Consider the following 15,940-nt stretch of genomic DNA (forward strand, 5'->3'; position numbering starts at 1 on the left):
AAAACAGGATTTCTCAGCTTTAGGGAGAGCCTTTCCCCTGCGCAGCCTTCTCACGTTTTGCTACAGCTTCGCTCCCCCATCTCGCTGCAGGTTTGTGCCTTTGTGCCGTTGAGAATGGCAATGAGATGTCTTAACTAAAATCCAGTTTTCAATCCAGCAGGACGAGGAGCGGAGTCCCGTGTGTGACTCCCATTACTCTTGTGGAAATGCCATGGTTTCCAAAGGAGCTCCGTTTGCAAGAGGTCGGGTTTGTAACAATTATTGTTTTAACAATTTGGAGCTGGAGTGCTATGTTTGACAGCCATTTCCCCTACCACTGGGAAACCTTTGGCTTTCTCATGGTGCATTACAGAAACCTTGCACAAACTGCTTAAGCACATAAAAAACACTGCTTATTACTCTCTGGAATAAAAACCAAAACATGCTTCAACGTAAGCCAGTAAGAGCCAGTACGTTAGAAGACACTGCAGAATTAAATGTAAGATCATCTAGCAAACATTTAGTGCCAGACATAAAGAAAACACTAAGAAAACTCCTAAGGGTTATTTTATGTTGTTTAAGAGTGGTGTCTTGCTGACTCCAAAAGTTCACAGAGTGGTTAGCACCTTGCCAGCTCATACCTGAAGATGGGAGAACAGCATGTGTTTTGTAGGGCTGTGGTGCTTAAAGAGCTTTTCTGTATATACATTTTTGCCTTAATCCTGTATTTTTTTAAATTCTGCTTTTTTTTTTTTTTTTTTTTTTTTTATTTTTTTTTTTTTTTATACCTTAGCTTTGTAGCATGAACTCTTATTCAGACTGTTTTTCCTTTTCCGTTAGCTCTAGAAGATCCTGCTCAGGTCACAGTCCTTATTTTATTATAACTTGGCAGAAAAAGGCAGGAAAGAAACTGTTTGATCTGAGAGAGAACCATACCTTTTTTTTTTTTTTAATAAACTCACACAATGAGGCAGCTGAAAGAAACTATGTCACAGTGACTTTAACCAAAAATAATCTTGTATAAACCAGTTTGCATTTAAACTTGGAAAGAACCCATCACAGTATCTTCCACACCCACAACATAACCCAGAGTACCATTCCTTTGACTGGAATTGAATATCTAATCTTCAGCCCATAGATTAGACGAAGCTGTCTTCTAAGTGCCCTTCTGCCCCTTGGCCTGAATTTGCTTCTCCTCAATTCATCACCTTTCTCTCTGTGAGGAAATCACAATGTAGATAATGTTTTTCCAAGAATCTGGCAGAGCTATCTTTCTTTTTCTATTTTTTTTAAAAATCATATTGACTAATGCTTCTCTTCCAAAAGCTCAGTGTTTCCATGGGCAGGGTGGACAATTTAAGTATTTATATGCATATATACTTAATATATAAGCTGTCAAAACTTTAAGAGGATACTTGAGAGGATTATTTTCCTTTCTACCTAGCTGTGAAGATAGGCTACTGCTTTAAATGTGTAGCCACTGGCTCCAGGCTAGCTGTCCTTCTAGCTCCCTTTGGACTTTGGAGTTTTGGCAAAAAGTTGACCTGGGTTTGAACTGTCCCAGAGTCAAGTTCTCAAAACCAAAACCTGACCTAAGCTTTGTGAGGACTGAACTACTCCCAGTTTCATCTGTCTGTTGTAGATGTGTTCTGCCCATAAACTTATAAATTTTGAGATACAGGGAAACAAAGGCTTGAGATACAATAATCTAACAACTCGTCACAACTGCACACAGCTGAATCTTGGCTTAAAGGTTTCCATAAATGTACTATCTGAGTTGCTTAATAGCTGTCCACAGAGGGGATGAAACCTTGTGCTTGGAAAATATATTATTACTCTGGTTGTGTGTTCCTGTAATTTTTCTCCAGACGTCTACTGAAATATTTTCTAAATATTTTTTATTTTGGGCGTATCTTCATTTGTATAGAAATGTAAATTAATCTCAATTAAGATAAAAACCTGAACATTAGATTTGAATGAAATATAACTGTTATACTGAACATATATTATGATGAAAAATATGCATCACTGAAATGCAGTGCCATCATCTCATGTAACAACTCCCTTTTGGTGAATGCAAAGCAGCCAGTGAAAACACCTTCTGCTGTGTTCTATTCCAAATGTTTTTGGTTTCATTCATGTTTACATCAAAATGGACATACGGAAAACTAGAAGGACCTGATAAAGTATCTTCAGCTATTTGGATTGCAATGTCTGTGTCTCCACCATGTAGCAACTAATTAGCTTTAGGCTTTATAGCCTAGTATTGCTAGGAAATCTAGGAACTTCTTTCTGTTGATTAACTGAGTATTAATCCTTCCATAACACCCTCATGAGAGAAGGGAAGCAATAAGTTTGCAAGTTAGAAACAAGTCACTGTTTCTAACTGTTCATACTGACCAGGGACTTCAAATTTGCGTAAACGGGGAGGAATTCAAATTGAAACAGTGGACCCTTTCTGACACAGCGTAATTTCAAGTTCCAATGGAAAAACCCTTAATGAAAGATGCACAGATCCCAAGTCCCTGCTGTGCACAAGTGCCAGCCTGCAAAGAACTCTGCATATGGCTGCATCTCCACCACCTGCCGCAGTGCAGGGTGGGCAAGCTGGCTGTGTGTAGAGCATTCCATGTGCTCCAAATCTTCCTGGAGGTACCTGTGCTCTCTGGTGGCCACAGTCAGAGGCCAATTAGCTGGTTGGAACAGTCTGGTCCCTAAAGTTAGATTGGACAAATCTAGGCCTTATTCATTGCATATGAGCAAATTTGGGATACGTGGGCAGCACAAAAGGGCAATTTTCTTGTGGTAAGTGATGGCGTTAGTGGGATTAGACACCTTTCTTTCTTTACATCTCACAATGGACTGTTCACTTAATGCCTGCAGGTATGTATGACAACTATTAGAGTATATTTTCTGTATTTCTTTCCTTGCACTCTTGTCCTGAGTGGGAGAAACTGCCAGATGAGAAACAACTCAGAAATGTAAGTGGGGAAGATCACCATGAGCATATCTATGTGAATACAATTATTAACCATGTCTTCCAGTTAGCTGTTAAAAGGATTTCAGATGGAAAAAATTCAAAGGTGTGTCAGACCTGAGTACTTAAAATGAATTCATGTAGAGGCAAAAGTCACACTTAATCTTTTAATCACATTTAAACTTTTCCAGTGAGAGGCATTTGCTGACATGTCAAAATAAGGGGAAAAAAAGGAGAAAGAAAAAAATGAAAGGGAGCTAAACATCTAAACCAGCATGAAACGTGGCTGTATGTATTATACAAGCTCTTCTTCAATTTGGAATCCTAATTCTGATTTACAAAATGTACAGGCCTTGTAGATAGGTATATAAGTCTATAGGAGACCGGCTGTGCTTGAACTGGAATTCTGGAATGGAAACTGATGAAAAATCTTTGTTATTCTCAGCTCCAGTTGGCTGAAAGACATGATTTGATCAATCCTCTCTATGGGAACACAAATAGGTAAACACAAACTGTCGTCTGGGAACTTAAAATGGCAAGTATTGTGTTAATAAACAGGCAGGGAATATGTGGCTGAATGGCTTGGGATTTTGTGGTTAAACAGCTGAAGAGATCCTTGAATCTGATACGGGCTTTGCAGTTCAAGTGTCTTTCTTGAGAAATACATATGAGGAATCCAGAGGAACTAGAGAAAGAATTGCTCAGACCGAGGTTAAATGACTGCTTGACTTCACAGCCATTGCAAATGGCCACTGCCAGCTTCTAGTTTTACAAATTCCTAAGTTTGTAAAATGTATTAATTTGTCCTTCCATGTGGGCAGCATGATATACACACTGCATAAAATGAACTGTAAATACTGACTAGCTTGCCATTAGTGACCGGACTCATGTCGTGGTTTAGGAATGGTATTCCCCAATTTAGTGCTCCCATTAAAAACCAGAAACCAGTCTCCTCCCCTCTCTGGTGGGAGAAAAAAGGCAGAAATCACAGATTGAGATAAGAACAATTTACTGGAAATAGCACTGAGATAAGGAAACAAACAGTAACAGCAACAACAGTAATAACAAAAATATACAAAGAGAGGGTGATTTACATACCAAATGCTCAGGAAGCCCAAGACAATGTAAAACAATGGTGGACAGACCCTCTGCCTTCCACGCTTCTTTGAAGAAAAAGAGCCCCTCACCCCTGTCCCTGGCCACAATATAAAATGGTATTGAATTCCACAAGGTCTTGGCCACACCCCCTCCCACTGATCTGGGCCGGAACCAGGACGATTCTAAACTGCTTATTTAAGTATATAGAAAGCAGACATACTTTCCTGTGCTTGCCACCGATTCTAGTCTGTTATTTGACTTGCAATACTTGATTCAGTATTGTCTGCTGTAACATGTATTTACATTTTCTTTATAAAAGCAGCCTTTGTCACTTAGTACCTGGACTTGGTACCTATGGCTATTTGGGTTGCTACAGGAAAAGCCTTTTCCCTCACTCTGACATATTTTTTTGTTGTTGTTGTTGTTTTTGGTTTTTTGTTGGTTTTTTTTTGTTTGTTTTGTTTTGTTTTAAGGACTAAATGCTTGCAAAACGTTATTTTTCAAAACAAAACAATTTTTTGCTGTTAAGATAAAACAACTGAAACCATGATAATTTCATGGATTTTTTTGTCTGTCTGTTTCTGAGTCAAAAATAGTCAGGCTGATCTAACCTAGAGGCTGGATGGTCTTAGTGCCAATTTTTCATTTGGTGTGGCTACAAGTTATAAAGAGTACATCATGTTGAAACTGGATAGATCTGAAAGGAATTAAGCATTAAATTGTTCTGGACTTTGTAAGGTCATGCACCTGCGGAAGGTAGTGGTGATGTCTCTAATAAGCTTGTAATAAGACTAAATGTGGAAAAGAAGCTTGTTCACTGTTCTCTTGTTCTTAGGAATTGAAAAAGGGAATTATGATTGCAGCTGTAAGACTTTAGTTAGGATCATTTAGATTTGGTTCATCTCAGCTTAATGTGAGATTATCAGTCAGTGCTCCAGAAGCCGATAAAAATCATTACCCTTTTGAGATCCAACAGGTTAGTAATAAGCACCCTCACCACTTTAAGAGATGGAATAAGAAGCAAATAAAAAAAATTGTAAGATGCTGAATTTTGCCTTGTGTACTGATTCAACTCAGTCAAGTGTATGGTTTTTCTTTTAAACTGTGATAGTGAAAGACTGCATCTCCAGATGGGGCTGTATGTGGCTATGCCAGTTTGACAGCACTTCCTTCTATCATAGCTTATCCTCACACATTTACACTGAACAGTGCTTTCAGTAGTGTTTTGTAGCTCTTCCAGCAGGCATTGATATTCCTTGGAGAAGGAGGAGTAGGAGGTCATGGGAAGGCAAGAGAAAGAGGTAAAGAAGCAATGGGCTTCTTCCATCAGCAAGTCTCAGTATTGCACATGTATTGCTGCAGTGTAGCAGTGCAGTCCTCCTGCTGCCACCAGGGAGAAATCTGTCTCCACCAAAGGCACTGATTTCGAACAGGAGGAGTTAGTGGTACAAACCCCTGTGTGTAAACAAGTCCTACACCTCCATTCTCTGTGCTTTGCTCTTCTTGCTCAACCATTTGTACTTTTAATTGTAAAAACCCACTTTCTTCTGTTGTTTCTCTCTCAGTTATTTTGGCATTGCTGTAAGCTTCAAATTGATTCTCAGATGTGCTGGGTTTTTGTGTGCATTCCTTTACTGGTAGCAAAGATATGTATAGAACCTGAGGCTTTGATATAAGTGAGTTACACAATCATGTGGCTTCTAAAGCAGGGCAGACTAAGCAGGTTTTTATTCTTTTCTTGACCATTATGAATTTGGAATATATTCTTGTTTGAGAGGTAGGAATAATGTAAAAAGCAAATACAAGATTGGGAAGTATCTTGTGTCCCTTTGGTTGCCAATCTGGAGTCTGGAAGAAATTTTCTTGCACTAGATGTTGGCTACATTTTAATTTTTCCTTGTAGTTCTGAGCGGGGATCAGGTGGGTCAAATACCACAGAGCTCCTGCTCTTTGTTCCAGGAACAGAGTTCATATTGTTACTTTTTAGGCTGTGGTGATGTCCAAAATATGCCAGCTGCTTTCCAGACTGGAAGAAGGAAGTTGTACCTGCTTGGAGAGTTCAACCGTTCCGGATGACAGAGATTGAGAAAGTGTCCAGGAACAGTAGAGCTGTACAGGAAGGCTGGTTGTGGTCAGCATGATAACTGGCAGTCTAAGCTGCAAAATGTTGAAATAACTGGGGCCAGCATTTACCAAAGGAGAGCTTAAAGAACTTGTGGGATAAACATCTTTTTAGGTGTGGTTTGAGTATAGCCTGTGCTGCTGTGAAAGGGGAAACCTCTAAGTCCTTCCAGCTCTCCATGGTGCTCTTCAGTGAAAAGCTGTATAATTGCAAATGAATCCGTCAACTCCAAGTGCTGTGATTATCCACCGAAGTGCTCCTCAGGAATGATACACTCTTGGTCAGCTAATCCCATTTTGTAGAGTTACAATGTTCTGTGGGCAAAGCGGTCAAGGCCAGGCTATGGATTTTGATTTTTTTTTTCTTGTTTTCTGGGTTTAGACAGCATAAAATAATTCCTGGTATTGGGAATTTTAGGTTTCAGCAGCCAGATGTTTATGTAAGGGAATATAAGCATTAGTAAACCAGATAGATTAGTAGAATAAATAACAAACTGATCTAGTAAACTAGATTTATTAGTTAACAAAACAACTTAGTAAGGGAAAGTTGGCTTTTTTTGTGTAAATAGACACATTCTGTACAGGCAGCAAGGCAAGTTATATTCATCCTTTTAATAAATTTTTTTGGTTTTGTTTTTAATATTCAAGCATAAATCAGCTCAAGAGAGAAATTTCAGAAACAAGCTATTCATGAAGTGCATGGATTGGTCCAGATAGAGTCAGATATTCTAATCAGGCCTTCAGTCAAGGTAAGGGGAGTTACGTGATTGATACTTGAGAAGAAACTGAAATAACTGGAGGGTGTGTTGAAGCATATTTGCTCATAAGGTAGGGTTTTTTTTAAAGTAATGTAATGCTCCCGTCTGATATATCAGAACTAATTGAGACAAATATGCTGGGAACATCCTGAGCTGCTCCCTCTGAAAGGAAGGGGGGAAGGAGTCCTGCTGAAGTAGTCCAGTTGCCTTTCTTTGGCTTAAATCGCTGCAGTTTCTCCTTATTTAGATCAGGATTAACATCACGCAAACCCGGCTGGAGAGAACATATATTCCTTGTTTTCCTGGAAGTGCCCCAGATGCTGAAGCTGTAATGTAAACTCATTGCATTCTTTTAAATAAGGTTTAGGCAAATGGGAACTACTACAAACTGCATTTTTATAAGAGGACCTTTTAATGATTTGTGTCTTTGCATGTCTCCTCCTCTGTGTTGCAGATGCTGTGCTTCCAGTTGAAGGTGGGAAGCAAAGGATCACATATACTTTTAAATGTGGGACTCATGAAGCACCTGGATACACATCCCTCTGCATTGCTTTGGTGTTTTATTTCATCCTTAGCTGTTGAACAGCAGGTTCTGGGGTTGCCAGTGGCCTGGTTGTTCCTATGCTTCCCTTCAGTCCTGGTTTGTGCTTCCTGTACGAAAGGCCTGTGTCAAGTAGCAACAATCTGCATTGTAGGCTGAAACTTGGCAACAGCAAAGCACCAAGTGCTTGGAGGAGGATGTATAGGTAGAACAGGATGGTTTGCTTGGAAAGAGATGCTAAAACTGGGGAAAAGAATGAAGAAATATCATCTGAGAATAGCTGTGGAAGGACCATAGCCAAAACTGTGGACTTTCCAAGTGTAGATCTTTTGAATCCTTTGGGGATCCAGAAAGAGTCTCGGCTTCTGGCTCCGTCTCTGTAACTGTAGGAATACGGGTTCGGATCCAGACTTTTCATCTGTTTCTTATGTACGTAACAGCCTGAACCTGAATCTTGGACATAACACCCTGAACTTTGGAAAAAACTGCTGGTCTTTAGCTGTAGTTTTTAGAAAGTTGTTGTAGACTAGAGCAAGGTTCTTGCAGTAATGCTGAGAGGCTTAATGTTCAGCAAGCAAGGAGACTTGGCTGGAGAGTGCATAATGCCATTCAAAAATATTGAAAAAATATAAAAAGAATTAGTTGTGTGCACAGCCTTCTGCCTTTGCCCTACCCCTGTGTATTCACCTCCTGCCCTCCCCAAAATATTGTCTAAATCAATTTTCAATATGCAATGTTTGTTGAAACGTGGTGTACTTGGCTGAATAGATAAAGATAGTTAAGTCTATCAGTCAGCACTCATGTTTTTGACCTGATAACCTGACTTTTATAACCATTTTAGAACTACATATAGTTTTAAAAACCATTCCAGAACTGTGTTCATCAATCAAATAGATCAGTTGTGTGAATAAATGGGAAAAAGTTGCATAATGGTGCAAGATGATGCTCCTCAAATCATAGAATCATAGAATATCCCTGGCTAGAACGGGCCCACTAAGATGATCTAAGTCCACATCCTGGCCCTGGACTGGAGAGCCCAAGAATCACACCATGTGCCTGAGAGCATTTTCCAAATGCATCATGGACTCTGTCAGGTTTGGTGCTGTGACCACTTCCCTGGGGAGCCTGTTCCAGCACCCAACCACCCTCTGTGTGAAAAACCTTTTCCTAATATCCAAACTAAACCTCCCCCGACTCAGCTTCATGCCACCTCCTTGAGTCTTGTCCCTGGTCACCAGGGAGAACAGATCTGTACCTGCCCCTCTGCTCCCCCTCATGAGGAAGTTGAAGACCACAGTGAGGTCTCCCCTCAGTCTCCTTGAGGCTGAACAGAACAAGTGACCTCAGCTGCTTCTCATATGGCTTCCCCTCCAGACCCGTCACCATCCTTGTGTCCTCCTTTGGACACTGCCCAATAGCTTAATGCCTTTTTTGTATTTTGGTGCCCAAAACTGCCCCCAGGACTTGAAGTGAGGCCTCCACAGCCCAGAGCAGAGTGGGACAAACCCCTCCCTTGTCCAGCTGGAGATGTTGTGCCTGATGTCCCCCAGGACACAGATGTCTCTCCAGGGCACTGCTGATTCATATTCAACTGGCCATCGACCAGGTCGGGCCCTTTCTGCAGCTCTGCTCTCCAGCCTCTTGTTCAGCAAAATACAACACTGGAGAATGCGGGCATCGATCCCGCTACCTCTCACATGCTAAGCGAGCGCTCTACCATTTGAGCTAATTCCCCCATGCACAGTCAGAAGAGAAATAACCATATAACATCTATCATAAAAATGGCTGAAGTATGAATAATAATAATAATTCACCATTTCTGGAAAGTGAAGGTACAAATCCAGTTCCTTGTCTGACACTTGAGTCTGTGTATCTAATTCCTTGCATGTGGAATGGAATGCTGCGTATCGCATCAGCAATTACCTGCACAACTGTGCTACATTTTGGTATAGCTCTTCAGTGTAGGTTAGTTTGAAGACTCCTGGGTTCTCTTCACAACTTCATTCCTGGTTAGTTTTGGGCAGGTCATTAATACCTATTGGACCTTTCTGCCCATTTCTTATATGACTGTAATATTTTACTTGCCAGGTTTATGGGGTGAATGCAGACTTAATTTTGAGAAATTATATAAGGCTGGAGTTCTAGAAGTGAGGCCTTTTAATCTGAAATACCCCAGTGTGTATTCTGTGACCTCTACTTTTGACTTTCGCTATAAGGTTAATTCTCATTTTGCTTTGAAGGACATGAAGACAGACATGCTGTTAGTCCTTTTTCTTTAAAGTATGGTAAATCCGTCAGCTTCGTGCTTGTGATTGGCATTAAGCAAGTGTTCATACTAAGGAGGGTTGCTAGAGCTTTTTGTGGGAAAGGGCTCTCTACAGAAGCTTACAAAATTAATCTGGGATGAACAGAATATTAAAGGATTTCCAGAAAACGCCATCACTGGCAAAAGGTTTGCTCTTTTTCTTCTTGTATACAGGTACACAGGAGGTTTGTATGGCAGAATAATAGGATTGATCCTTGGTTTTTTTTTTGGTGTTCAAACTAATGGAGTATGGATTGATACAGGTCTTTGCTGCCATTGGAGCTGCCTCATTTTTCGGTGGTGTTTTAAGATTAACCACCCCCCTCATTGTGATGATGGTAAGTATGTTGAGTTTTCAAGTATTTTTGTAACCAAGGTTGAGTTGAACTTTTGCTGCTGCAGCTAAATAAAGCACTGGTGTCCCATGCACATTGAACCAGAGAGAGAAAAAAATTATTGGCCTGGCTGTTTGTAGTTTGCCTGGAGAGGGTTTTTTGTTTTGTTTCCTTTTATCTAAGAACTTTTACCTGTGGAGTGTAAGTTTGGAAATAACGCTTTGACTAAGAAATCTGACCATCTCTTTTCCTATTTTTAAATCTTTTGAGGTTGCAGAAAAGATAATGCCTTCAGTGGTTTACCAACAAGAAAAGGGATGTTTCTGCTGGGTTACAAAACAGTAGCAGGTCGCACTGCTTGCCTGAATTCACTTCTGTGGGGGATGAGGGCCTTCTACAATTCATCTTTTAATGCTGGGTTTGAGTATGGCTGCCTGGATGGAGTAAGCGAAGGATTTACGGTATAGGCAAGTGATCTAATGGGAAACCTCACAAGTCTCTCTGGTCAAGTTATGCCTCATAGATTTCAAAATTTTGGGATTCATTAGGAACACATTTCGTATTTCTGTTTCCCCCTCCTTTCGTAACAGAACATCTTGAGTCTGCACTACAATGCTTTCCAGTCAAACTTCTGAAAGCTAAAGTATTTGCAAATAATAGAGAGGGTGTTCTTTGCTCTCCCTGATTGCAACACCTGGGGACAGTGAGCTGTAAGGCGCAGCTGAAATTCAGCTTAATCAACAGACAAGTGAAGTTGAGGTCACAAGGGGGAGGTTTTCACCCTTCCATGGCAGGATATTCAAGGCCTGTGAGTATTAGCGTGTGTGGAAATTTCACCCATGACTAAACCCAGATTTGGCTGCCCAACGGGTTTTGCCCAAAAGTATCTCATTAAAATCTTTGCAGATGTCAGAATTCACATGGAGTGACTAAGCCTGGATTTTCCCTCCTAGTACGCTGTTGCACAGTGTTTGATAAAGTAGCTGTTTATTGGCACTCACACCAAATTGGGTCCATGTTAGTGATAGGTTGTGTAAATTGTGTAGGAAGCTTTTTTTTAATGTTCTAGCTTGAAAGGTGGTGTGTGACCAAAAAAAGGTCTATTGTGAAATAATAATTAGATTGATTATGGAAAAAGTACTCCTTCAGTGTCCTCTTGATGCTTTAGCACTTACTTATCCATTAAGTAAGTAAGTAAAAATGGACTCTGCTATTTCTGCTTCTGTAATTGCTGTTATGCATATTTTGGATGTTACTGTGTGAATTGTAGGCCAACTACTAAGTCTGTAAGACTTGAAGGGGGAAAAGTTGATGCCTGAACACTAGATGTAAGTTTTCTGAGAACCCCAATTACGACTAAATGTAATGTCTTTTCCAAAGTAGGCCTGGATTTTCTTGTAATGGCTCAATATATTTTAATTTAAGTATCATTTGTAAACTATTACTTTACAGTATTTCTGCAGATACAAGTCTTTAGTGGCAAAAGCAGTTGATTGACATTTTCCTCAGCTCACGAGGCTGTGCTTTATCACAGAGAAGAGAGAGGTGATTATATGCCAGAACACTTGCTGGTCTTGGACGCCAGAACTGCTTTTCATTCAGCTTCAGTACAGAGGAAATGTATACATTTTATTTTCTTCAGTTTCTCCCTACCTTCCCCACTACCTGTACTTGTTCTCTGTTTTGTAAGTGCCTCTGCACACACAGCGTATGCAAAACAATATCTGGAAACTCTCAAAGAACTGTAGGAAACCGAGTTGAAAAGGCCCTAGAAAAATGACGAGGATTGCATTGCAGTGTGTTCTGAATTCCCCTAGGTGTCATGTTCTAGCCCTTCTGTGCCTCTCTCTGCACAGGCGGATTCTGTTTCAATTTATGTTCATCCAAGATAAATAGCTGCATTGCTTGAGGAAATATTAATTTTTGAGGAGAAAAAAGGTCTTGGACATGACAATGCAAACACATAATTAAAAGGTTGTGCCCTCAAACCATAAAATGCACATATTTTTCCTATATTGTCTGATGGGTTCAAAAAGAATTGGGAATGTTTGTTTTGGCTTTTCACAGCCTTCCATTTGGAAACAGTTATGAATGTGGGACTTGTAGTGAACAGGTTTGTAAGATGCCTTTTTTTTTTTTCCTTCATGGCAGACCCTACAGTCATCTGCCCACCTCTTCTTTCTTGGCTGCCTGTTTCTACCCCCCATGCTGACACTTGACCCTCATCCTCAGCTTTTTGTGGCAAAGGGTAGATGTGGTGACATTTTTTTTGGCATGTACAAGGAAAAGCCTTATGACTTGCCTTCCCACAGCCTTCTGTTTTCCATGTCTTTTTAAGTGTCATGTGTCCTGAGCTCGCAGGCCTCAGGGTGCTCTAGACGTGGCAGGGGAGTAGCATCTTTCTACAGTGTGCTTGCTCTCTGGCTAATTCTCTATTTTTAACATTCCTTTTATTTTTACTTCTCAATAAAAATGTCTCACAAGTGTTAAAGAGGAAAGGTGGCTCTGGGCTAGCCTAGTATTAGTGTCTGTGTCCAGTACTGTTGATGTGCCTATGTGCAAGCTGAGAGAAGTTTCATCTGCACCAATTTGGATCCCTTGTCCCATGAGTTGTCTTTCTCTCTATTACACGTGATAGAAAAAGCCTGACTCTCACACCTTTCTTGCCTATTCTCTTCAAACAGAATTAAAGCAGCATATCAGTTTATTGGCCAAATTTCTTTCTCCAAGAAATCTCATCTGATGAATATGGGAAATGCAATTAATTCTGAAAAGGTTAAGACTCTTAAACCCTTCTCCGAGTGTGAAACACTGGAATATCAGGCTTTTGACAGATGTAAACTAAAGGAGAAAATAGGTTATTCCTTAGGATTTGGAAGTGGAAATGCAATGTCATTTTATAAACCAAAGGGAAATATCCTCAGGGATTAAATCTCCCAAGGTCTGTCCCAGAGTCTCCTGTGAATGGTGGGTGTGACTGCTGTGAATGAATGGGTCATGCCAATGGGCACGATGTTGGTACTGAAATATGACCATCTGATGGGGCTTCAGAGCCCCTTGTTAACATCTGTCTGAGTCTGCAATATGGCAGAAATAAAAAGCTGTGTCTAAAATCACCTGGTTCTTAAGACAGTAATGAAGGCTCAGAAATGAGGTTTGTTTGTGCTTTCTGTTGTTTGATGCCTACATTAAAACAGGCACACTGGCAGAGCACTGTATGTAATAAACTACACTGCTGTAAGTGACCACTGTCCTACAGGTAGGAAATTTGGTATATACTTTTGATACACATTCCATTAGTAAGGAAAATTAACTTTCTTTTTTCGTAATTTGAATACCTCACTTGTAATGTATAGTTCTGACATGTTTCACAGTATTGCTACAGGTCATCTGGAGTAAGTGTGATGAAATAGCTCTAACAGCACGTAGTAACAACTAAATCCTTACCTCCCCCCTCTCTGTGTATTCCTTCAGTACTTCTAATTTAGGCAAAATGTACTTACCTGAAATTATAGGCAGGATGCATTGTTGCACGTTCTGGGGTTACCCTTCTCAGTTCCTCTGAGAGAGACTCTCAACAAGCTTAAGCCCTTTCATGAGAAATTTAAGTAGAGCACTGTTTTACAGATGAGATGTGAGGATACAGCATGACCACCCAATCCAGGCAACTAGAGGGAAGTTATAACAAAATCAAAATGATGATATAAGATGTTAGAAAAATGAGCACAAGACTTCTAAAATGCATGTCCAATCTCCCTGGTACCAGTGCAGGTTTTTCACCAGAGAGCTGTGTTGCCCAGTGATTGTAGGATGCAAGATGCTCAATCTGAAACCCTCTGCAGTAATGATGATGCAAGCAGAAGGGATGTTTTTGAAAATGCTAACACGAATATAAATTCTCAGTCTTTCCTTCTTGAGTAGAGTCGGGTAATAGTACATAGCTGGTGTTTGAAGACCAAACAGTGAAAACAGTCTCTGGCCCCTAAAGACACCATCAGGGGCCAAGAATCCTCATTGACTTAAATGAAATTTCTCTTGAGGGAGTCCAGATCTAATGGGTGAGAGCTCTATTCTACAGGTGAAGATGGATAAATTAATTGGGCAACAAAATAGTGATACGTATCAGGCTTGGATTAAATGTGAATATTAATTGGGTGTAAATTCTCAGGTTTCTTCTTGACTAATGGGATGCTAGAAAAAGTCTGTGTAGCTGTGCCTTTTAACACCCTTGAGCAGCCCCTACCTCCCTTTGGGTGGGGGCTGTTTCTGTCACCTTTACCTCCTGTTTTTCCCTCTTCCCTTCTGCTCCTTGAGCTGGAAAGGATGAAAGCAGCTCACAGTATGAAATGGTTTGTCCCTCCCTGGTTTACAAGTGTCTGCTGGTACTTGCTATGTTGTATAGAAAACAAGGAGAGCCTGCAACGAGGAGCTGGTGTTACTCCAGGAGGTGCTCTGGCAGAGCTGGCTGGACTTAGAGATACAAAAGGTTTTCAGTGCAAACTATGTCTTATGTGAGACTTGTTCATGCACTTGCTGCCTTGGAACTTGATATGGTAAGAGAAAGGCCAAGGTCAGGTTGAATGGGGCTTTGAGCAGCCTGGTCTACTTGAACTGGATGATCTTTAAGGTCCCTTCCAATGCAAACCATTCTATGATTCCATGAAGGAAACAATAAAAATACTCTTGAAACAGCTAACTTTAGAGTCAACTAGCTTGCAGATGCCTTTCTGTAATGTACAGTTTCCACCTAGTTTTTCTTAAGTTTGTTTTTTGGTCTTTCTTTGTAAATTATTAAGTGGTCAAAGTGAGTGCTGGCACAAAGCTGGGCTTCTGTACCAGTGCCCTTAGGTTCTTGCAAACGGAGTAGCAGCTGACCCTGAAGTGATGGGGGTCAAGAGCTGTGGAACAGCCATGCTGTGAGACTCAGAAAATGGAGACCACTGGATCTTGGTCCATCACAGGTTTCCAGGGCAGGTCTTATGGCATGAGTAATTACAGGAAGCAGGATATTTTGCAAGATGTCAAGTTAAATTATTTAATCGGTCCTTTTGGTCTTAAAAGAAACCAGTCTTGTTTTCAGCACATAAAACATGGTGTTACATTTGGCCAGTTGAAGAGAAGGGACTTCCCATCCAAACTCGTAGTGCCATCCAAAGTGCGATCCTTTCCTTGATAAGGATTATAGTTGGCTGAGGTCTGAGAAGAAAAATTCTCTGAGAGCTGAATATGCTTTTGGCATACCAGGAAGCAGGAGAACAGGCTGATTTAAAATACATGAATTTCTTGTTCATCTGAAAGATCTTACGGGTCAAGTAAGATTAATATGATCTTATGGTCAAATATAGTAAAATAACGCTGGTTGGAGTGATGGTAGACGATGAAGTCTGCAAGAGCTTGTTTATCTACCACCACCCTGTTTAGAATGATTTCAAAAATTTGCTTCTCCTTTATTTTTGACTGAAAATGAGGACTTCAGATTTTTTTTACAAAAATCTTGGACTTTTCATCAGAAAGCTGAACATCTGAAAAACACAAAAAAACCCCCCAAACTTGTCTTGCTACAAACTTTGTTGTTCCATGTTAACATTTTTCGTTAGGGAATGAAATATTTGCCATGAAACACCAAAGAAACTTTCTTGGTATGTTCAAGGAGGAGGCCCAATACATGGTGCATCGTGGGAGACGTAGTTTAATCTGAGGGGCCAAGCCAAATCCAATTTTAAAATTCTCAAGGGATGACAATATAGCATTCCAGATGAAAGCTTCTTGGGTTCTAACCTAAAAAATACTGCTCTATAGGGATGATAAACAATTTGTCCGGTCACT

At 40.3% G+C, this 15,940-nt stretch overlaps 1 protein-coding gene and 1 non-coding gene across 2 annotated transcripts in view; one reads left to right on the top strand and one right to left on the bottom strand.

Moving 5' to 3' along the window:
- The window catches only part of LOC108444962 (chloride channel protein B-like), a 77,018-nt gene that overhangs the window by 17,821 nt on the left and 43,257 nt on the right, over positions 1-15,940 (top strand). The window contains 3 exon segments of the mRNA XM_017727400.1: positions 7,339-7,679; positions 9,954-10,043; positions 10,045-10,117. Of these exon segments, the coding sequence (XP_017582889.1) occupies positions 7,339-7,679; positions 9,954-10,043; positions 10,045-10,117 (504 nt within the window).
- Positions 9,137-9,209, bottom strand: TRNAA-AGC. Its single transcript has one exon. It is a non-coding gene; the product is annotated as a tRNA-Ala (tRNA).

Source organism: Corvus brachyrhynchos, unplaced genomic scaffold (assembly GCF_000691975.1).
Source record: "Corvus brachyrhynchos isolate BGI_N302 unplaced genomic scaffold, ASM69197v1 scaffold60, whole genome shotgun sequence".
NCBI classification, from domain to species: Eukaryota; Metazoa; Chordata; class Aves; order Passeriformes; family Corvidae; genus Corvus; species Corvus brachyrhynchos.